The 23254-nt window shown below is 36.1% G+C and overlaps 2 protein-coding genes across 4 annotated transcripts in view; both read left to right on the top strand.

Annotated features, from left to right (window-relative positions):
- The window catches only part of LOC142347868 (pachytene checkpoint protein 2 homolog), a 35545-nt gene extending 15888 nt beyond the window's left edge, over positions 1 to 19657 (top strand). For 2 of the 3 annotated variants that reach the window (XM_075399010.1, XM_075399009.1), the window contains 9 exons: positions 6221 to 6369; positions 6884 to 7039; positions 7629 to 7977; positions 8234 to 8379; positions 8591 to 8705; positions 10888 to 11021; positions 18446 to 18553; positions 18842 to 18976; positions 19186 to 19657. In XM_075399010.1, the coding sequence (XP_075255125.1) occupies positions 6228 to 6369; positions 6884 to 7039; positions 7629 to 7977; positions 8234 to 8379; positions 8591 to 8705; positions 10888 to 11021; positions 18446 to 18553; positions 18842 to 18976; positions 19186 to 19532 (1632 nt within the window). In that variant the 5' untranslated portion in view covers positions 6221 to 6227 and the 3' untranslated portion in view covers positions 19533 to 19657. The remainder of the gene's footprint in view (positions 1 to 6220; positions 6370 to 6883; positions 7040 to 7628; positions 7978 to 8233; positions 8380 to 8590; positions 8706 to 10887; positions 11022 to 18445; positions 18554 to 18841; positions 18977 to 19185) is intronic. The other variant, XM_075399011.1, reaches the window with a different exon arrangement.
- LOC142347870 (tubulin--tyrosine ligase-like protein 12) overlaps positions 1 to 23254 on the top strand; it is a 135244-nt gene that overhangs the window by 76593 nt on the left and 35397 nt on the right. The window lies entirely within an intron of this gene.

Below are 23254 nucleotides of genomic sequence, written 5' to 3'. Positions count from 1 at the left end.
AACTGATTTTAACAGAGAGAAACTTAAAAAATTCATGTGAAATTAGCATGTTTTCAATCAAAATTTTAATAAAAAGGCCAATATCTCCTCAAACAAAAAGAAAATAAGGAATTGGCTCACGAGGTCGTAAGACACAGCCTCTATTGATTACAATGACATAAAAACTAATACTTAACTAAACTTACAGCGAAGAGGGGAGTTAGTTTACTAATTGTGACCATTAAAATTTACCTTTTTTGAGTTGTTTCTTACTTTTGTCTTGGCCTCCGCCATTTTCATTTCCAACTTCTCTCCCGCTTTCAGACACAATTCCTTGTAGAGCATGCGCTGTATTTGTACTTGGTTCATTTTCCAGTGTTACGTTCTGTATATGCTTTGAATACCGCTCTAAATATGAAAAGAAAGTTCATGAACCAAATAGTGAACAATAAAACTCGAACGTGCATAACATTTTACTATTTGAGCTATGCATAATAGCCTTTCTCTTCAACACGTTTTGCTGTATACCACTTCCGTTACCGTGGCAAATTGAAACTACGTTTCCGTTTTGAGCTTGCACCCTTTAGTCCCACCTTCCTGCCACGCTTTTCCGTTGAATCAGCTCCACATTAACTACTTCGCCTGACTGTATGAAAGCTGTTAAATGTTGACAACCCACTATTAAACTTCGGCTTTGAGTCATTTTCAGTACTCCATTTCAAGGCACACGCTACATTGTACGTATTTAACAACTGCTTCTGTTTTCCATGACAAAAACCACTAGAATAGTATCGCAGTGTTTCCTGTGGATTGTTTTGCCCCGCTAAATTTCTAGCTTCCCAACCAAATACCACTGAAACTCTTTGTGACGCAGTTAAAACACAATATGCACAGAGCCCAGGCTGACATAGAGTGTAATCAGGTTGTGGAATGTAATATCTCACTTTGTTTCGCGTGATTCTATTAGAAGGACCAGGTTTGATTAAATTCATGAAATCGCTTTCTTGACGCATTTTTTTCAAGAAAAATTTCCCCTCTCACATATTAGGAACAATTTACTACCAATAGGAATAACTGATATCGACTCCTCGCCATCAGTCTCGACGTGACCGTCAGTCCACCAGCTTTTGAATTGAATTAATGCGTCTAACTTTGTCTGCTTTACACATGATGGAATGGTACAAGTAACTAAATCTTTCATTGATAGAGAGTAAGACCAGGACTCATTATTCACTGCTTTACTGGGACAGATTGCTTTCCATATAAACGAGATTCTCGTCCACCTTTAACTACAGACGACGACAGATTGAATTTGCGATCGCAGTATTGAACAAATTCTGACTCCGTAGTAATGTTAGACACAAAATCCAAAAAGGTGGAGTTGAAAGAGACAAACTGTGATTTCGCAAAGCTATAAACTTTACAAAACAGTCGTTTTCTACTTAATTGCATATCTTGCCGATATCAATTTACTCGAAGCCGTTAACCAGTTATCAGATTTTTCAACGTCAATTACTGGAACCCACAGCCAGCCCAAGCTCCTTAATTTTTTATGATTAAAATACTCGTCCGCGAACATTCTTATATCACAGTTGATATTACCCTTAGAAAGTTCTCACGTTTCACTGACAAAGGCTCAAGTTAGACATCATAAAAAGGGCTCAAGTTAGACACTTAATTTCTAATAAAAGAACTTAATTATTAGAAAGATAACCAATGGGTAACATATAAAACCCATACAAACTTATGAAAAACGCAAGCTTTCAGAAGATAACCGAATTATCGTCGTTTACTCCATTTACTGACTCCAGAGCATCATTACTTTAACATGGAAAGCCAACATTCTACGACTCATGGGATACTTAACCATTCTCCCTCAAGTTGATTTTGCTTTTACAGCAGAGCACCTCAGTACCCAATTCATTACTAATGTTATATTATCCGCCACACCACGCGATTAAAAATGACATTATGATGATGTTAAACATGATTGTTCTTCAAAACAGTTACCTGTTTAGCTGTTGATATTGAATTCATATTTATACTTAGCTGACGAGCTAAAATTAAACCTGAAAAGGAAATTGCACTAAATTATAGCATCAAAATAATATAGCATTAAATATCTCCTCACTTTTCCGCAGGCTCTAAAGTTGTTACTGTCTGGTCAACTGTATCATGAGTTATCATGTGGCTGTTCAGCACAAATTGCCTTATTATTGGGCTCATGTTATGAAGTTTAAACCTTGCAGAAGATGAGAAAGTAACACTAAATGGAATAGAATTTGTGTATCGACAAAAATTGCTTTTAGCAGAAAAGTTTGTTAATCTGGAATTTTTGGTACCGTTCCCTAAGTTACTTGAAAATCTAGAAATCAAATTGCAGAACATTTCTGATATTTTGGAACAATCGTGGGAGAAATATCATTTCGGATGTAACTTGACCTTTTTGACCACAAAAACTTTTGGACTTTCAACATGTTGCGCGTTTGGATTTGGCTAATTTACGAAAAGAAGTCTCCGACACTTGATTAATGAATGAAACAAACAGAAGAGATAAACGAGCAGCTCCACTCATAGCATTTGGTGCGCTGACAGCTCTGACTGCCGGTGCTGGCATCGCTTGTTCGATTAGTAGTATTTTCGGTGGGTGCTGAGGCAGCAGTCGCAATCGAGATGACATCGACTACGCCTTAGAAAAGGCTGAACAAAATGACCACCAATGGATGGAAGTCAAAAGTGATATGGAAAATAAATTTTTCATTTTTGCATCGCAGTTGAAGGACATTAAATCAACGGAAAAACAGACAAAAACACAAAAAAAGCATGCTAAAGCTGAAGACGATGCTTTCAAAGTAATCCAATCAAACTCTCGTAATTTAATGGCTTGTACGCAAAATTTTTATTCATGTGATCAAAAACTTAAATTACAAATCAACCTGGCAAGTACACTCTTAGCAGTCAACGGTGAAATAAAAGGCTACAGAATAGCAACTTATGCCTATAGGTTGACGATTCTGGATTCAGTCATGACAATGATTGATAAAGTTGTGCCCATGACACTTGTCCCGAAAGGTGTACTAAGCAAAACACTGGAATCAGTTGCAACTCACCAGACGAAAATAAATGATTGACTAACATTGGCATTTCCGCCATCCCAAATTTTAACATACTACGAAACAAGACTTCTTACAAACGTTGTTGTTAATGACTATGGATTTAATTTTCGACTTGCGATACCGTTTGCATCAGGATCTGCAGCGCAATCTGTATAGGGCAATAACTATTCCGATGCCAATTAATGATACCAATGGATATGCATCACAATGCGAAACAGAAGCTGAGTATGTTGCGATAGGCGAGTCGACGCGAAAGATTGCCTTACTTTCTCAACCACAAATAGATGTGTGTATAGGATCGAGTAGCTTCTCCATATGTACAAACGCCTTCTCTTTGGAGACCGCCGAAGACACGTGCTTAGGCGCTCTACTTAGGAAATCAATTTGATGCATTGCAAAACTGTGATATCAATACGGTTAAGCTTCCAGTGAAAGAAAAGGCCAAGCACCTGGGAAATGGAGGACTGATGATAACTTCATCGGATCAATTCGACATGTTCATGAGTGAAATGCGTAATAATGGTCCGTTGAAAAGGAAACGTTTGCCAGGTTGCAAAAACTGTGTGATTGAATTGGAATGTGGCACTAAGATTGAAACACGCTTTATGGAAATCGGCGCCGATATGTTCTCCTTGTGTAATGATACAGCAATTAGAATTGATGTTAATTTAACATATCCCTCGCAACATTTGTTTTCAAAATTTCCATCTCTTATTGAAATGCCACATGTTTCGACTATAACTCAAGCACGTGAGCAAATGATTGAGAAAGTCCAACTTAAGCTCGCAACATCCTTAAAAAAACTGGACGAATTAACAGAGTCAATTATTCTTGACATGACAACTATTCGACCGAGTCTCCGTGACAGATTTACAGCAAGCTCTACATGGCATATGACAATTTTAATCGAATAATTGGATTCATTTCATTTCTGTTTTCTATTGGATTACAACTTCTAAGTGGCTATTTGTGCACTAAATACAAAACGTATCAAAACCCAATGCAGATAAATTTTGGGCACAAAAAGTAACGGCCAGACCAGTATTGGTGGTGTCGGATGCAAAAATGCAAATTTTGAAACTGCAAAATGATGAGGATTTCATGCGACGAAGTCTCGTATTAAGCGAACAAGTATTTAATGAGAGAATATTGCCAATGGCACCTAAATATGAGTGACCCAGTACCAACACAGTTAGTTCACTTTGCGAACAGATCGCTCTGTAATTGAGGAACAACTAATTTAACCAAAGCTAAAGAATGAAGAAACTTTTTATACATTGGATGAGGACTCAGTTTTAATAGATATCTTTAATTAAATTATGCAATTTCATGTAGAATCGCAGTGTCATGGACAAATTTTAACCAATGAAATTCATCCAAATTTTTTGTGAATCTTAAATACTATTTTGTAATGATATGATTGTATGAATTATTTAATAGCTTACTTACATTAGAAAAAGATTGACAGAAGGCTAAGAAGAACGCTTATTGAAAGTTTTAGTGCAGATTGTTTTGAAGATAGCAATGGGGTAGAACCACTAAGACACCCACTAAGTCAACAAAACATCCGAAGACCTGAAATATAACTTTATTAGTGATTATTGAAGAAACAACAATTGGTGTGAACAATCTGAATATAAGAATATGAAACTAGTAGAAAACATCCGACTTCTGAAAACATACTATCTTAGTGTAAATTGCTGCAAAAAATCTAGCTGACTTCTTTTTATAAGCTACTTAATATTATTAAATTGCCTTGGACTCCCCGCTGGTTTAAAAAGATAATATAGAGTTGTTGATTGCTCTCGAAAGAAGTTTGAAGCAATTATTGTAAACGTGTCTTTTTACGAAGAGTAGTTTTCAGATTCCACAGGTTTTTTTTAGCTGACGCACGTTTTTTTTTCATTTCTTGAACTTTCGAGCATTGGCTTGTGTTTTAGAACGTTGACTTCTGTTTTCGAACATTGGACTTTAACAGTAGCTTAGTTGGCAATATATAATAAATTGAAACTGCTGGTAATATTCAAGTTAAAAAGGTCCCATATAATTTCCTACGACTTATCTTAGCTACCCCCATCATTTCCTCTTACCTATCCCCCCATCTATGTACCCTCACTCGTACATACAAACCCTCTTCCTCCGCACCCAGCTACCTGCTCCCCCTCCTATCCCTCACCTACCCACTCTCACCCTACAAACCTACCCCCCTCCTCACCAATCTACCCCCATCCTACCTACCTACCCCCGAAACCAACCGGAACCGTCAAACTCACGCCAACCTTAGGTATCAATAGGAGCCTTTATTTCTCTGACGTTCTTTGATGACAGAGTCTTTCTGAAACTTTTATCTTAGCTTGGGAAAAATGCCTTTGCTTAAAAAAATGGTTATAGAGGCAAGAGCTGAAAACATCTCTCTGCTTCTTTTCTTAAAAGTTCCGCATTGTGCCAACGTAAGGCTCACTATGTCTCTAAAGTCATCTCTCCCTCTCTCTCTCTCTCTTTGACTAAGTCAAAAATTTGGGATGTTAACTGCAGTCGGCGTTATCTACAGTAAAAAGATATGACAATATCTGCGGAAATACGCACTGATTTTGTTCTTCAATAGCAATTTGAAAAATTGCACGAAAAAGCGTTCTCCCAAAGTGTATGGGCTATTAACTATAGAATTATACTTCCTCATTATTAACTCACTGCCTGACGTAAAAGTTAAATATTTCCTCATCTGAACCATCTCTTTCGATCTCCTTAATACAATCAGGAAATAACGCATAATGTCATCTAATCAATGCAATTTTGTTCTCTAAGCAGGTTACGCAAACCTTTATCCTTAATGAAGATCAGGCTTGCTAACTTATCTCTGCATCTTTACTTAGCGTAAAGATTAATGCACACGTCTACAAACACTGTTGGAAAAATCGCTCTCCGACCATTTTTGTTCTCATGAGTTAAAACTTTTAAGCTTTCTCATTTTAAACGGTCTTAGTATAGTCAGTCAAATACGCTAAATCACATTGCAACTTCTTTTTCTTAACAGTTAATGGAAACCACTGTCTACTTCACTGCTCGAAAAATGTTAAACTATGATGGGCGTTTGTTGTCCTGTAGTGAAGTTATAGACGTTTCAGATGTGTGATGGACTCGATGAAAACATTGTCGAACACACTTCCTTGTGAGACGCTTCTGAGTGATTCTGATGAAAATAACGCAGTGCACGTTGAGTTCACTTCTAATGGAAATATGCGTGTGATGCCGTGGGTTTTGCACAAACAGGATGGTAAGAAATGTTCTAGTGATTAATTCTAATCCGATGTGGTAATCCGCTAATCTGCCTGAAATTGCTGGTTGGAATCGGAGAGAAATGCCCACGTAGTTAATTACAGCTATAAACTCGTATAGGTTAGGCAGATTAAATGGACTATAGAGCTTGAATTTTCGAGACAATATCATTTTTATGATCAATGTCATGTCTGGAAATTTCAGGAGGTTGTGAAATGTGAAAACAATCATGTAAGTGTCATTGATGATCAATTTGACATTCTCTCGAACATTCAAATGCTAAGCAGTCTATTTGAACTGAGAAGTTTTGGCTGCCCCATAAGAGTTTATTTCTTCCTTCGGATAGTGGCAATAAAATACGAGTCTTCAGAAACAAAGAAGGACAGTTATAGGAGCAAATCAACGAAGCACTTCTACAGATCAACTTTGTCTAAATTTTTCGAGCATAGCATTAATAAGTATTGAATTTTAAATTTTGTTCCGATTGCTTGATGGATAAGACATGTTTGCAGGGTACTGGAGAGCTGCAAAGACAGTGTTACACCTGGAGGTCTGTTTCAAGAGCAATGTGGTCACTCCTCTGCTGAATGTGAAGGCAACTCTTCAAAAACACTTGGCCAGCATGCCATGGTGCGACTTCGAACATATACTACAGCGACTGCACAAAGGTTTTGACAATTGTTCACGAATTTTTGTTTATTCATGAAAATTTGTTCAGTATTCAAGTTCTGTGCTGTAAGAGATATGCGAAGCGTTTTTTGTGAAAGCAGGGTTTAATACAGATCACTGTTTTCAATTAAAAAACTGATAATTGAGAATCTAAGTTAAAAGTTTGATCTTCAAATGCAACGTCCTGACTACTATTAGCCCCCTGCTAGGACCGATTTAAACTTGTTCTGCCTCAAAAATTTGCGGAAAGTGAAATGAAGAACCTTATTATCAATCCCTCCTCATTCATTTAATATTATAAGTCCTTGATATGAAACTATCACAACCGAACATGGGATTGAGTTATTCACCTTATTATGACAAAATATGACAAGTCGACTGCTAATTGGCGGGATGAAATGATAGAGGGGTTAAATTATATGAGGTTAAGATATGTGGGGTTAAATGAATGGGGGTGAAAAGAGGTAGAACCCATTTTCATGTTAATATTTCCACTTGTTAAGGAATTTTTGCGGAGTGGATATTTGTTGAAAGCATTTGGTTACCTGCAGCAAAGTATTCCAAACTTATAAAGTTTACGTTTTGAAGGTTTCTCAACGTTAATTCCTTTCGATGACAACGAAATCCTCCAATCATCACTCGAGTTCATCAGAGTTCAAGACGAGTTCAAACAAATTCATCAATCTCATTTATCAGAACAGAGTAGCGGCAGCACTAACAATTTTGCTTTGCGAACCAACATGTCAATCAATAACCTATCTGGTTCCGAGAGGATTTTGAAAAGCGAAACATCTCCACCGACCAGCCTTGAACTGGTCTTCCACTTGTTCTCGTTTTTCTCTGAATCACCGGGCGTTGAGGAACTGAGTGTGTCCGGAGGCGAAGATCAAACAGCGTCGGCTGCTCAGATTTGGATGCTGCCTCATGTTCAGTTAAAGTAAGTCATGACCACTGCAAAGTTGCCAAGGTATCATAGAGCATTTCTCATCAATAGTCGAAACGCAAACGCTTATGACGATCAATTGAGAATAATGGACGCTTTTGTTGACATTGGTATTGTAGGCGCTTCTGTTGCAGTCATAGTCTTGAACCTGGCTTCTTAGCTGTATATTTTCTGCAATCCAGTTTTAAAGTTTTGTTAACAGAAAATTTCTCGACTTTGATTTACAAACCGTCTGATCTGTTGTGCGTAGGAGCCTGTGGGACTCATTGTTCTACGAAGATGATCTCAAGTGGAGACTGGTGAAGTACGTAGAGACCATGCTCCTCTTTTCAGACAAGAAGATTGATCAAAACGTGGTCTCCTACAACAGAATTGTGCTATTACATGGACCACCTGGTAAGAATGCGAATACTTTAAATTTGGCGTTCCAATAATTGTAGAATTCCATAAATTTCTAATATTTATCTCGTTTGTTGGAGATAAAAATTGCTCACAACTGTTGGGCTTAATTTAAGCACTTTTGTTTGCAGAACTTCTGTTGCTTTTTATTGTATCCATTTTTGACATGTAAATTGTTGAATTAAATTAAAATTTCGTCTTATTTTAGGAACTGGCAAGACCAGTCTATGTCATGCTCTGGCTCAGCGACTATCAATTCGACTGGGAAGCAGATTCAGATATTGTCAACTGGTCGAAATCAACAGTCACTCACTATTCTCAAGGTAGAAACGTTAACACGATAAACTTCACTGCAAGCACGTGCCACAAATGTGAATTCTGCAGCTCTGAGATATATCTAAACGGGCAATGTAATAGGGCAAATTGTCAACTTAAAAGACCATTTGGGGCGGCAGTCATTAGAGCAATACTTATAAACTTTTTTTTACAAGAGTTAGAGAACTTCTTTTACTTGTACGAATTGATTAGTGTACCGGACAGTGGTGAAGAGGCGCAGCCGAGTCGAAGCGAAGCCTGACAGTAATCAATGAGACATCAAAAGTAGTTCTATAATTGTTTGAGATCATCACCTATATAAATTAGCAAAAGGGAGTGACTTCGCGAACAATCATTTTTGGGCGCTTCTGAGGAAAATAAATGAATGAAATTGCTCTGTTCAACCAAAAAATTTTCAGATCAAGAGGCTGGGATGAGTATTTAAGACAAAGAATTGCTTACAAAATCTCTATTTTATCAGAGAAGAACCTCTATCATGAGATGATACGGTAACTTACAATCAATCAAGCAGCAAGTGAAAAGGCGTGAACATTTTCATCAGTTCAAAAATTATTGGAGTCTCGAGTTTAAAATGTCACTATAAATGCAAGCTATTGCCGATAAATGATAGTTATTCAGAAAAATCTTAAACTGTGCGTGGTTTTTAAAAATAGGGTTATATCAAGACTACCATAAGTGCCACCCTGAAATATCAAAAATTTTTATTGGTTTTGGCAGATAGAACTTTAGGATGGCAAAAATTCTGCGTTATAAAGATCTTTATTGTTTGATACGCATTGGTAAGCAGTAAAAATCCATAATTTGACGTTCAAAATAAAGTTTCTGTTTCCACATAAAAATATGCAATTTCGACAATTTTTTTGGAAATTTTTTGTCAACACGGAATCTGTTTTGTGCGCATCCACACTCTCAAATCCTTATTATTTATTGACACAAGTCAACCACCTTCAATTGCCTTAAGTAATGGAATGTTTGAATTTGTTTTCTCTACTTATTTGATGATTGCCCGTTTTCAACCACAGTGTTAACTAATGGCGCGAATATCTATTCATTTGTCATATATATTCACCTACACTCATTTTTTTATATTGCTTTCAAACAAGGTTTGTAGCAATTATATTAGTCGTGTTGTCTTTTTATGCAATTCTTCGCTTGACTGATTTTTTGTCTGACCCATTTGACTTTTCTTTCCCAAAAACGGGATAAACAGGTAGCGCCAGGCGTATAAGTGGCTGAGCAGCTCTCTTAGAAGCGCACGCCTTACTAGTCTCTAAGTATGCGATTCACCAAAACTATTTTGAGGAGACGATTCCAGGTGTGGAGGGCGGTTCTTAATCTTAAAAGTTTGACCCCCTCAGTCACCACCCTCACCCGACACCCCTCCGTCCAACATCCTCCAACCTGGCGATTTGGAACCCCCTCAGCTCTCTCATAACCCATTGCTTGGCGTTCCACCTCAACCGACTCCGATCTCTCCCCCTACCTAATGCTAGCTTCTCTAAGCCCCAGCTGGCTACTTTCGAAGCCAACCGCTTGCCGCTCGTTTGAGAACTATTCGCCCGACGTTAGTCGCCTATGTTTGTAATATGGCGTGAACGTCATGTTATATACCCTGATACGATTGACACTCTGTTTCGGGAGATTCAGAAAATATCAAAACTAAAAGAACTATGCACTTTTTGCCAGAGTACTGTTAAACCTTAAATATAGGTGGTCTAAGTTATCAAAATTTTTGAGGATCTTCGAGTGATGCAAAATTAATAGTTTATACCACCTATATTCAAGGTTTATCAGTACTCTAGCGAAACAGCGAATAGCTCTAAAGATACTCTAATGTCTTTGACATCCTCTAAGAGGAGCACCCTAAGAAGCGCTGTTTATGCTTTTGGGACTAAGGCATGCCAAGACAAGTTCTATTGAACATTTTATTTTTCTGAATTTCGCGAATTAAGTGTCACTCGCATTAGTATATCTAACACGATGATTTTGATCCTCGAACGATTGGATCCGTTTTTTCTTCAGCAAGACAAGTTAGTATGCTGCGACTCAATGTATCAGATCGTGTTTGCTTTCAAGAAAAGTTATACTCCACTGTGCATTAGCTGTGCGAATCGATCAAGTGATTAAAATCGGGTGTGATTAATTGATGCTCTTGCAATCGTTGTTTAGGTGGTTCTCGGAGAGTGGGAAGTTGGTGATGGCGATGTTTGACAAGATCAGAGAGCTCTATTCGGATCCAGAGGCGCTTGTTTTCATCCTCATTGATGAAGTGGAGAGTCTGGCTGCATCCAGAAAAGCACAAGGTATAACACTACATTAATATTACAAGTACAGCACAAGTACGTTAACATTAAGTACACACCTGCTTATTACTTGGGAGGGGTTAGTTGTAGGGAGGGGCAGGACAGTAAATATCCAGCAAGGGTGATTTTATTTTTCCTTATCAAACAATTTTGTTCACGTGGCAAACAAATCCGATTGAAAATCTGAGTGGTATTTTAATGGTAAAGAAGATAAGTCTTTATTAATAGCCGCCCTCATCTTCTCAGCCGGCTATTATAGCGCTCCTATTTTTTTATTACAATTCAAAGAATTTGAATTGTATTGGGGCGCTGTCTTTTTACGACTCGAAGAGGAGTATTGGTTTTCTTAAGGTTTTTTTTACCGGAAGTACTATTCGTTCAGACGCTGTTTTGACCTAAAAGCGAAAGTGAGAAAAATTGCCGTGTGAACTATTTTTTTCTGAGCGAGAGAAGTTTTTTGATCATGCGCTGCGTTTAGTGAATGACTTTTTGACTTTGAAAAGTAGTTTTTGACTGAATGGCACATATAGATAACCGTTTTTAGCCGTTTTTTCGTCTAAGTGGCCCATTTTTTTGCTTGTAATTTGGTTTTTTGTAGAAATGATTTTTATTCGATGCTATATTGAAATGTAAACCTTGGAAATTAATAGCGCAGTGTTTTGCAGAGCCTAAAAACGCGTTTCAAGTTCAAAATTGGCATAAATTTCTTGATTTTTTAATTAATTTTTGGCTTTTTTTCTATTTTCTTCATTTTTGGATCTTTTAGCCGTTTTTTGTCAAAAATCAGTCAATATGACAACTTTTCGTTGACAATTCATATACTCGATGCCTCTTTTTACCTCGATGTAATTTTGTTTTATAAAATTGTACATGTGCTAATCCAATTTTGGTAGTTTTTTTCCTATTTTTCTCAGTTTTTTGTCTGTATTTTGGTTTTAATTACTAGAAATATTCTTTTTGTGCAATATGAGGGGCTTAAATTTCGTTTCAATTCAAACGTCAATAATTTTTTAGCGTTAAATTTTTGAAAATTAGTTAAATTTTTTTTATAAATGCAGTCCTAAAAATTTTTTGACCTTTTTTTTGCAAAATGTTTTCTTTTTTTTTGATCTGTTCAGGAGGATAGATTTTTGTCTCGGATGTATCGTTGTATTTTCTATGTCTCGAATGCTGAGAAATGAAATGGTGTTAGTTTTTTTTTGTTTTTTTAAATTTGATTTTTAAACTTTCAAAACTTTTAAACTTTGATTTGAACTTTCAAAAATCAAGAATTAGTCTCTGTTAAGGTGTTCCTTTCATTGTGTCCATATTGTTCACATTCTAGCTTGTATCATTCTAGCTTTGTCCTGGCACCTACCTTTATTTTGGTTTTATTGATTTTTTCAGTTATTAACAAATTGAATGATTTCGGCTTTTTCTTAGATTTTCGTCAATTCTTTGGGTTGCAATTGATTTCATTCAACATAAGGCAGTACTAAGATTTTACTAGAAAGCGTTTTCCAGAATTTACTTATTACTTTTTATGGTATTTTTTCCGACCTTGGTATTGTTCTTAAACATTTTTTTGCCTTTAAATACTACTCGGTTGCTTTTCTATGATTTTTTTAATATTTGAATTAGTTTGAAATCATGTTGTCTAGCTTATATACAAGAAGAAAAAAAATATATGTTGTTTTTGTTTTAATTGCAGTGATGAGAAGTCTAACTGTAGTAGTTTTCTGATTCTTAACTTTGAGCACTATTTTTTGAAAAATTTAATTTGGTTTCTTAGTTATTATCTGCCGTTTGCTTTAGCGATCTTTTTGAGATTAGAATCATGAATTATTTGAAGGCAGTTGATAGCTCTGTCAGCTTTTTGAGACTATCAGTGTTTTGACTATCCGAAATATTTTGCACTTATCCTTACCAAACGTTTTCAATAATAAATATTTTTGCCGCATTTTGTTTCTCTTGGTGACAGTGGTTTAAATTTCAACAATTTTTAGATCAGACCGGGGGGGGGGGGGGGGGATGAGTTTATGGTTTATTAAAAAAGGTAATGGTTTCAGCTGCAATTAGGGTTTTTGTCAAGTTTTTACGCTTCGAATTGCTTCCGGAATTCTTCCGGCTATGTTTTTTTAAGATCTGTTCTCACATTTTCATGATTTTTGAAGTCAAATTGGAGTAGTGATTTTCGTCACGCCGAAACAGGAAATGGAGCGAAAAAGCGAGTGGTTTTGCAGCGTGAATTTTTTTCGCTCTAATTTTAAAGTAGAGTGAGAACACGGTGTTTGAACAAAAATTCGGTTTCTCAGTAGTGGTTTTTTGTTCACATGCGGCAATTTCACTCTGATTTTTACTGTTTTTTCGATTTTTTGGATAGAATTCTTTTCTAAATGGTTTTCCTAATCAATTCACAGCTCATTCTAGGCCTAATTTTTTGTTTGATTTAAATTTTCATTTCTCGCTAGTGGTTTTTTGTTCACATGCGGCATTTTGACATTTATTTTCTGTTTATTTCTCATTTTTTGTTCTGATTTTTTTTAAAATGGTTTTTTCAATTCTTTCATAGTCCATTCTAGGTCTAGTTTTTCTGTTTAGTCAATGAAAATTCTTTGAATTGTACGTCAGGACTTGTCCTGCTATGTTTTTTTTTACTTCGTCGAATAAAAAAATGTTTCGCTTTACCTCATTTTGCCGCTTTTTCAACATTTTCCGTGATATCTTTTTGATTTCTCTAGGCTGGTTTCTCTATTCTCTCATTCTGCTAAAAATGAACTTGAATATCAGTTGCTCAGCAAAGCAATTCAAAATGAACAGAGTCAGTATAAGAATTTGAAGTCAGAAGTAGAAACGGGATAAAGCCATAAAGCCCAATTTTAGATGCCCGCTATTTGAACGTCGTTCCTATAAGGCTTAGTTACCATCTCTAATGCTTATTGGTGTTGATAGTAGCCCCTGTAGCCTCTCTCTAAGAAACAGAAGTATGTTCAATGACGAAATGCCAACAAAATAAATCGGACTTAAAAAATGTTTTTGTACAAAAATCTTTTTTTTTCAATATCTTCTATTCTTTCAATCCCAATCATGCTTATTGGAATCAACGGCCGCTATTTTCCGGCAATCTGCCGGGTATGTTTCTCAAGCAGCTGGTGTGCGATCGTCGACCCGCTGAAAGGTCCCTTTGGCTTTCCTTTCCAGGTTTAACAATGCAATTGCTAAACGGCTAATAATTTTGACATTATTGAAAATAAGAGATGGTACTTATATTACGTTTATATGATCACTCCCAATTCTTTTCTTTGTATGGTATTAATTTTAATATATCTGACTAAAAATACTAGTTTGTGTTAGAGTTATCGGTTGTTACTTTGAACAAGAAATTTTATTGTGCTTTGGACACGTAAAAGACGTTTCTTTTCTGCTCTGAGAGTCCATTCAAATGAGCATCTGTTTTTAATTGCTCTTGAACAAAGTTCATAGCAATTATTGTAAACGTGTCTTTTTTATGCAACATTTTCGCTTGACGGTTTTGACTTTTCGAGTGACCTTTACGCCATTGACTTTTTGCGTTTCGCGTGATCTAAAATTCTCTCTATCACAAATTCAAGCAGCTGAACTCAATTGGCGGCAATTCAATACTAAAACTCAAATGAAAAGTGCGCCAAAACTGGTGCCATTTTTCACTTTAAATCCAAAAAGTTGTATATGTTAATCTCTAATGTGGTTATTTGAAGCACACTATTGAACTTCTTAGTCCTAATTAGCTCCCCCCCCCCCCCCCCCCCCCGACTGAACAGGCCGCAATTTATGAGAGCTCCCACTAGTCGTTCGAGAGCAATTCTTCCGACGTTTTGTCGGTTATGTTTAACTGAGCAAACCAGAATAATTTTTACAAAAATCGTGGGATATTTTTAATAACCGCCTCAGCAATACAAGGCTGCTATAATAGCGCTCCTAAGTTTTTTTTTACAGTTCAAAGAATTTGAATTGTATTGGGGTGCTTTGTTTTTTTAAAGATGTGTTCACACATTTTTCAATGACTTTGATCTTTCAAAAAGGGGTTAAACAGGTAAAGCCCAGCGGGCATTAAGTTTCATTAGATGCCCAAAGTGGGATTTAGTAGCCCCTCAAGTGCGTAGAGTAGTGCAGCTGCTGGGATGGCCTTAATTTAATGTTAAAAGGTTTTTTAGGAGTTCTTGGGCTCAAAATTGTGCAATTTTTCGATTTTTGATATTTTTTTGTTTGTCTTCGGTTGAAGTTTTTAAAAGTTGCCGAAGGCCTTCAGCGAGACAAAAGTGCTTTTTATGACCATTTTATGAGCTATATATTTTGGTACTACAAACACAATCTCGCAAAATGATAATCTTTGCAATTTTTTTGTTTTCATTTTTTGAGTTTTTCTAGATTCAGGGGCCCGGGATGATTCTCCTTTAAGGTCTGATAATAGGAGACTGCATAGTTTCTAGTAACAATGGAATGGTTTTCAACATTTTAATTTTTCGAATTTTAGTTTTTTTTTTTTTTGATAAATTCCGCATTTTAAGGTTTCCTAAAATTTTTGTCAATTTTTTGTATTTGTCAATTCACAAGTGCCCGAAAACCTGTTCCGTGGTCTGATAAAAGTTACTGCATGGTTGTTAGAGTCAATGGATTTGTTTTCAACAATTTAACATTTCAAGTTTTAGAAATTTTTTAAAATATGTAATTTTTTTCAACTTTCAAAACATTTTTCTTTTGTTCTGTTTTTCATGCCCCAGTAGCTAGATAACATCATCCAGGGTTTGTTAGTATGTTATTAAATAGTTGCTAGGTGGCAATTCAATGATATTCAACATTTTAATAGAACGATTTTCTACTTTTTGAAATGTCATATGTTTTCTAAAAATTATTGCCTATCGATCTTTTAGCCAATGGCTTTTTAAGGCCTAGAAGTGGGTTACTGGATAGCCTCTGGACACAGAAATGATTCTGAAGATATTAATGTCACAATTTTCAGCAGCTTTCCATTAAATGTTGCAATTGATTTCATTTTAAAAAAAAATTTTGGTAAATTTCGAGTTAATCGATCTTCAAGGGCCAATGATTTTGTTTCAGGTCTTGCAGATATGATACTGGACCGATTTCAAAGACAAAATTGGTTTTGAACATATTTATCAAATAGGTAAATTTAATGGGATCAAATTTTGCCTTAGGGGTAAAAGCTTCAAAAGTTTTAGCAATGAGTATATTTTTGTTTAGTTTGTTTGATTATTTTTTTCTCAATTTTTTTACATGATTTTATTTGTGTTTTGGCTGGCATTGTTCAATTGATCTGCTGGTCAGGTAGAGTACTTCTTAGTTTTTCATTCAATTATTCGAATTGTATTTATGGACTTGTCCTGCAATGTTTTTTTTTACTTCGTCTAACTTTTTTTCGTCTTACTCTGCCTTTTTCAATGACTTCACTGTCTTCTACTGCTTTGCAGTTAAAATTTGTCTGCGTGAAAAAAATGTCTTCTGAACTTCCTTATGGAACTTTAATTCATGAAAATTTACTAGTTAAAGATCAATAGTGTGCATCTAAGTAATGCCAAACTTATATGCCCTAATTCTTGAGTATTAGTCTTGAGTTTTTGATTTTGAAAATCAATTTTGAAAAAGCCCTTGTAGGGCTTTTTCCTTAGACCTTATGTGTATCATAAAAATGACTGTACGTATCTAACCCAAATAATCTAGTGTTCTACTAAAGGACTTTTGGTCATTCTGCCTCTCTTGTTAATTGCTCTCAAACGAAGTTTGTAGCAATTATATTAGTCCTGTCGGTCTTTTTCTATGCGATTTTTCGCTTCGCCGATTTTTCGTCTGACGCTTTTGACTTTTCGTCCTCAAAAATAAAAATGGGATAAACAGGTAGCGCCCAGCGGGCATTAAGTGCTCTTAGAGCCTTTCAGCTCTGTTTCAGCTCAAACTGTTTTGGAGACTTATACTAATCCTGATGGTGTGAAGGGCGGTTCTTAGAGGTTGTAGACACCCCCACTGTTAACCCCCCCTCCTATTGACACCCCCCCACCGCGCTGATGCCCCCCACCACAGTGATGCCCCAATCAACCCTCAGTGACCCCCAAACCCCTCCCGTGGCTAGCTACTGACGAACAACCGCTTTCAAGCATTTTTAAAATTTTTGACATTTTTTGATTTTTTTCAGCCCTAGGTGTAAAAGAAACTCTTCCAGGGTTCGATAATAGGTTACTGCATTGTTTCTAGTTGTAATGGAATGGTTTCAACTTTTTAATATCACGAATTTTAGCAATTTTGTGACAAAACATGCAATTTTTTCAAATTTTTTGACATTTTTTTCCTTATTCAGGTCTTTCCAGACCCAGGGGCCAGGAAACATCCTAAGGGGTTCGATAATAAGTTACTGACAAATTTTTAGTGGCAATGGAATAGCTTTTCATTTCTTTAATGTTACAAAGTTTGGCAATTTTTTAGCTTTTTTTCATGTTTTTTTTTGAAATGTTTTTTAGAATTTATCAGCCTCGAGAGCCAAGGAACCTCCTCTAGGGTTTGAAAATAGGTTACTGAATAATTTCTAGATTGAATGGAATTTCTTACAAAATTTTAACGTCAAGGATTTTGGCATATTTTTGATATTTTTTGCCTTTTTTTCAAATTTTTTGACATTTATAGTCATTATTCAGATTTTTTGAACCTCAAGGGTCAGAAAACCTCCGTTAGTGTTTGATATTAAGTTACTGGAAAATTTTTGTTGGCCATGGGTTAATTTTCAACTCTTTAATATCAAGTTTGGCAATTTTTTGTCTTTTTTTAGGTTTCTCTGGCCTCAATTGACACGGGATTTCCTCTAGGGTTTGATAATATTTTATTGCATAGTTTATAGATGTAATGGAATTTTCTTCAAGATTTTAATATCAGTAATTTATAATTTAATTTTTATTTTAATATGTTAATCCTGTTTGTCCTTTATGCAATTTTTCGCTTGGCCGACTTTTTGTCCGACCCATTTGACATTCGTCTTCAGAAACGGGATAAAGAGGTAGTGCCCTGAGGTTACAACCGTGGCTAGCTGTTGACGAAGCCAACCGCTCGCCGGTCGTTTGAGAGCAATGCGCCCGACGTTAGTGGGTTATGTTTTCTTTAGTTGTTTCAATTAATGTAAGGCCACAAGCGTCTATCGCGGCTATTTTCCGGCAATCTGCCGGCTATGTTTATACATTCATAGCGCAAATTCCAACCAATCAGATTGTCTCATGAAGAGAAGCATGTTATATTACATTCGTTATATCGAGATTGCTATATTATACTGTAGCAACGGGGATGTGAATTTTTTAGCGGAGTGAATTTTTTAAAGCGTTTGCAATAAGCGCGTCCAATGGTCAATATGCACATCTGCTAATTGGATATGATGACGGTAATGTGCTGCTATTGATATGCGTTGTTAGGAAGTGAGCCTTCAGATGCAGTGAGAGTGGTGAATGCGATGCTTACTCAGTTAGATCAGCTCAAGACTCAGCCCAACGTAGTCGTCCTCACCACTAGCAATCTTACAGGTATACTACAATAAACCCTCATATTTATCAAATATATTTTGCCTAAATAGCTCAAGAGAATCGCGTATTTTTCTCTGGAATTTTGCATAGTATGCACTCCAATCTATGCACTCAATTTTCGAAATCGAAAAAACTGAATGCGCGATGAAATTTAATAGTTGAGACCAACGGCATCTTTGGAACAAAGCAAACCACTAGCGAAAACCAGACTTCGAAAGATTAGCGCTATCATAAAAGTCTATTGATCGAGTTCTGTATTTTTTGTAAATTGATAAACATTGATGTTAGGTCGAGTGGACTTAGCCTTTGTTGATCGAGCGGACATTAAACAATTTGTGGGTTTGCCTTCACCAGAGGCAATCTATGCAATAATGGCGTCTTGTATACATGAGTTGATGCACAAAGATCTCATCTCGCCGAAAGGTAAGACAAATTAGATTGGGGATGTGTTCTGCCCCCCCCCCCTCAATGCTGTTTACGGTATCAAACCGCAAATAAGTAATGGTTTCTTAAATCAGATTTGCAAATCAATTTTCTTCAGATTTTCTAAAAATCATTTTAAAAAATAAGTTGGTAACTCGAAAAATGACAGAGGTACAAAGTAAAGAGAAGATGTTTTTCTTAAATTTCAGAATACCTGTGCGAGCTGCCAGCTTCAAATGAGGTGTTAAACGCTAGCGCATCTAGCAAACGTCTTCTGCAACTATGCAAACCAGCTCCAAGAATGAAAGAAGAGATCATCACAAATACCAGCGAGACGACACCATCAAAACCTGATCCCGAGAAAGGTGTCTCTCTTTACGGTTTAAGTGGTCGAACATTACGTAAATTGCCTTTCTTAACCATCGCTAATAACCTGGATGTGGTCAAGAATGTCAACAGTGATAGGAAAGTGACAATGACTATGCACGAATTCCTCTCAGCTTTTGAGAGAACTCTAATCATGTATAGAAATCAAATGGAGTCTATTGAAATATGAAATATTGTTGAAAGTTTTGGAATTCGTTTGGATTTAACTGTTAAATTTTTGATTAGCAAATGAAATTGTTGTTTTTGGTTTGCTTTGACTTTGAATTTTTGTTTGAATTTAGCCTTAATATTTAATGTTCCTTAAGAAGTAGAGTGTTACAATACGAATTCCTGCGAAAACTTGATTACTAGCTTTCTAACGTTTTCCCCAAATTTCTAGGCGTTAGATTTTATAGTTGCAAAGCTGTAAGTTGAGCGTAGCTATATTGCGGTGTTTAATTGCTCTCAAACAAAGTTTTTAGCAACTATATTAGTCCTGCGGCCTTTTTATGCAATTTATCGCTTGACCAATTTTCGTCTGACCCATTTGACTTATTGTCCTCAAAAACGGGATAAACAGGTAACGTTCGGAGGGCATTAAGTTCTGTTAGAGCCTTATGCCTAACCAGTCTCTAAGAATGCGATTCACCAAAAACTGTTTTGAGGCGACAATTTCATGGTGTGAACGGCGTTTCTTAATCTTGACCCCTTCGTCCTCAAAAAGAGATAAAAAGTCAACGCCCCTTTCTGCTCACAAGACTAAGTATGCAATTCGATGATAATTTTGAGAAATAAATTCATTGTGTGAAGGGTAGTTCATAGAGTCTCCCTCCCCCAAGTTCACCCCCGCTACATCAGCCCCACTTCACACCCCCAGTCTCTACCTCTGCACATCCTTCCACGCTTAACACAGCGCGCTCGACCCCCCCCCCCCGCGCGCGCTCATACCCGATCAATCGAGCTAAAGCTAGCCTCCCTAAACCGCAGCTAGCTACTGACGAAGCCAATCGCTGACCAGTCATTTGAGAGCAATTCGCCCGACGTCAGTCGGTTGTGTGCCTGATTTTGCAACTCAAAGAGGAGTATTGGTTTTCTTCAGGTTTTTTTAGGGGAAGCACTATTTTTCAGTCGGTGCTTTGACCTAAAAGCGAAAGTGATAAAAACTGCCATGTGAACAAATTTGAACTGAGTAAGAAAAGTTTTCTATTCATGGGCTGCGTTGTATGAATGCTTTTTGAATTGGCATTGTTTTCTTGACAGAATTGTGCAACCGTTTTTAGCCGTAGATTTAGCCTTTGTTATTCTAGTATTTAGTTTTTTCAGTAACCTATGCTTTTTTGATGTGAATCCCCATAGAAATGATGACACAGTGGTTATGAAAGCCCAGCGAAGAGATTCAAATGTAAATTTGGCTTAAGTTTCAAAAATTTATGGATTTTTTAATAACTTAAGAATTTCTAGATGTCTATACGAAATTTTGTATTCAATGTATATGCTTTTTGGCCTTTCCTTGAACTAGGAATTGATTTCCCCAGTTTCTGACGTGCGGTTTGTAAATTTCAGCACATTTGAAAACAAATTTTTGTTCGGTTTAGCGAATTAAGCAACTCTTTGCACACGTATTTAATGACCGCCGTCATCTTGCTGCCTAGTATAGTGCTATTTTCCTCTTTGACAAACAAATTGGTTTCTCGTCACCTCATTTTACCGCTTTTTCGACACTGTTTGAAATCTAATGACTTCTATAGCCTACCTTCATTTTTCTCTCATTCTGCTCAAAATTTATTTTAAGCAGATATTTTTCAGCCAAGCAATCTAATTTGAACAGAGTCAATATCGAAGAACTAAATAAAAATTAGAAACGGGCCCTTTTTTAGATAAACACTTTTTGAAATGTTGTAAGTATTAGATCTCATCTCCTATTGTTATTTATACTATTCCATGTATTCTCTCATTAAGAACCAGGAGTTTGTCGAACTGCGAAATCTAATCAGATCAGCGCGCACAGTAAAAACGTATGTTTCAATTATTCCTGTTCTTTCAATCTCAACCGCAGTTATGGGACCACTCAGTCATTGATATTTTAATTTCATCATGGCCTTTAGTGTTCGCATTTCAATGAAAATCGGTTTCATAATGGGGCTCTTAACAATATTGCGACATTTTTGGCCAGATATTTCAATGTCTTGAATCTCTGAATTCAGTTTTTATTTATCTGTCAGGAGGGTCACTAAAAAGTTCATCAAACCTCCAAGTCTAAATAATGATATTTAACTTACTTTTTCTGCAAGTTGTTGCTCATTTTCAGTTTATGGCACTGCTTTTTTCTCACTGTTTTTCTTACAAGTTGTCCGTAATCTCTATCTTCTGGTGTTTGTAACCGTTTTGTTTCACAAATACCAATTAATTGCTGATGCTGTAATCTTCATTTTCGTTTGCTCTGCCTTTATGACTCTGAGTTCTTCAAGATTTTAGCTTTTAAGCTCATTTTTCCGGGTTTTGCTGTTGATTTAATTTTATTTGATGCATTTATGAGAATTCGTTAGAATTAAAATTACAATTTCGATAACTAATTTTCATAACAGGAATGTCGGATATTTTTTTCTGACAAATCTCTTGGAGCTAGGTTTGGGTTTTATAAAAATGAGTTTTAATCTGTTTCCCTCTTCTTTTTCCGTTAATTGTACATTTTGCAATAGATTGAATTCATTTTGGAGAGCTATCCGTTGAATCTTTTGAAATGCCGAAACTGATTATTATTTATTGTTTGGGAAGCTAATGCTAAGGGTTCTTTCTTATCAAAACTCAGTTCATTACTTATTAAGAGTTTTAGCTGCCTTATGCTTTCGCAATGTCTTTTAGGCCGCAACGCTCTGAGTTTTTGAGGCGGGTTATTTCATTACAACAATAAGTGCGACGACTTTATTAAATTTTACTGTGACTTTTTTGGCTCGTTTTCAACGTTACCAGGTAAGTTCCTTTTTGTTTTCAAGATATTTTAATTTCAGGGGATTTTAGTTCTGTTGGTAAAGATTAAATTCTGTTTGTCTTTTTGTATGGTTTCTAAATTTTTAATTGCTCTCAAACGAAGTGCTCTTAGAGCCTTTCAGCTCAAACTGCTTTGGAGACTTATACTTATACTTATGGTGTGAAGGGCGGTCTTTGGAGGTTGACACCCCCCATCCCCACTACTGCCTCCACCCCCCACCGCGCTGTTGCCCCCCCCCCCAACCCAGTGTTTCCCCCCATCAGCCCCCGGGAGCTTTCCGACTAATAAGAGCAAATATCGGGTTTTTGCAATTTTTTTAGAGGTTTAAACAAACTGTTTGGGTGATTAAATCAGTAAAGATGAGTTTTCTTAATGAGTGTTATTCTTTTCAATTTTTTTTACAAATTTGTGATTGCTCTAATCAGGTTTTTGATAGCTGCTTGACCAAAGGCTTTTTTCGCATTTTGGTTTCATGTATCAAAGAAGATCTTTATCAGCTTCATGGGGGCAAAGTTTTTGTTTCGATTGCATGATTCAATTTTTTGTCAACACCTGTTTTTTTTAAGATCAGTGAAAAGTAAGAGTTAGCCCCTAATTTACAATTCTGTTTAGTTTCTCCTTTTTGTCAATAATATTATAGGTTTTAAGTGTTTACTTCATTTTCGAACGTTTCTTTCGAAACTATATCAGAAGTCAAACTGGTGCTTTGTCATATACAATTAAACGTCTATTCTGTCTTATTCATTAATTAATGTTCTTTGGTTTTAAACATGTTTATCGTTCTCAAGCTTTTATTTCTACAATTTTTATTTCGGCATTTTGTTTGATTGATTTTTGTTAATTTTATTATTTTTATATATCAAGAATGTTTGGGAGTCAAATAAATTGAATTTGAAATGCTTGTGCAACTGGTTTGTGTGAAT

The sequence above is a fragment of the Convolutriloba macropyga genome, chromosome 10 (genome assembly GCF_964194025.1).
Source record: "Convolutriloba macropyga chromosome 10, txConMacr16.3, whole genome shotgun sequence".
Lineage (NCBI taxonomy): Eukaryota > Metazoa > Xenacoelomorpha > Acoela > Convolutidae > Convolutriloba > Convolutriloba macropyga.
The sequence above is the reverse complement of the archived record's forward strand: the minus strand, read 5'-3'. Positions and strand labels throughout refer to the sequence as shown.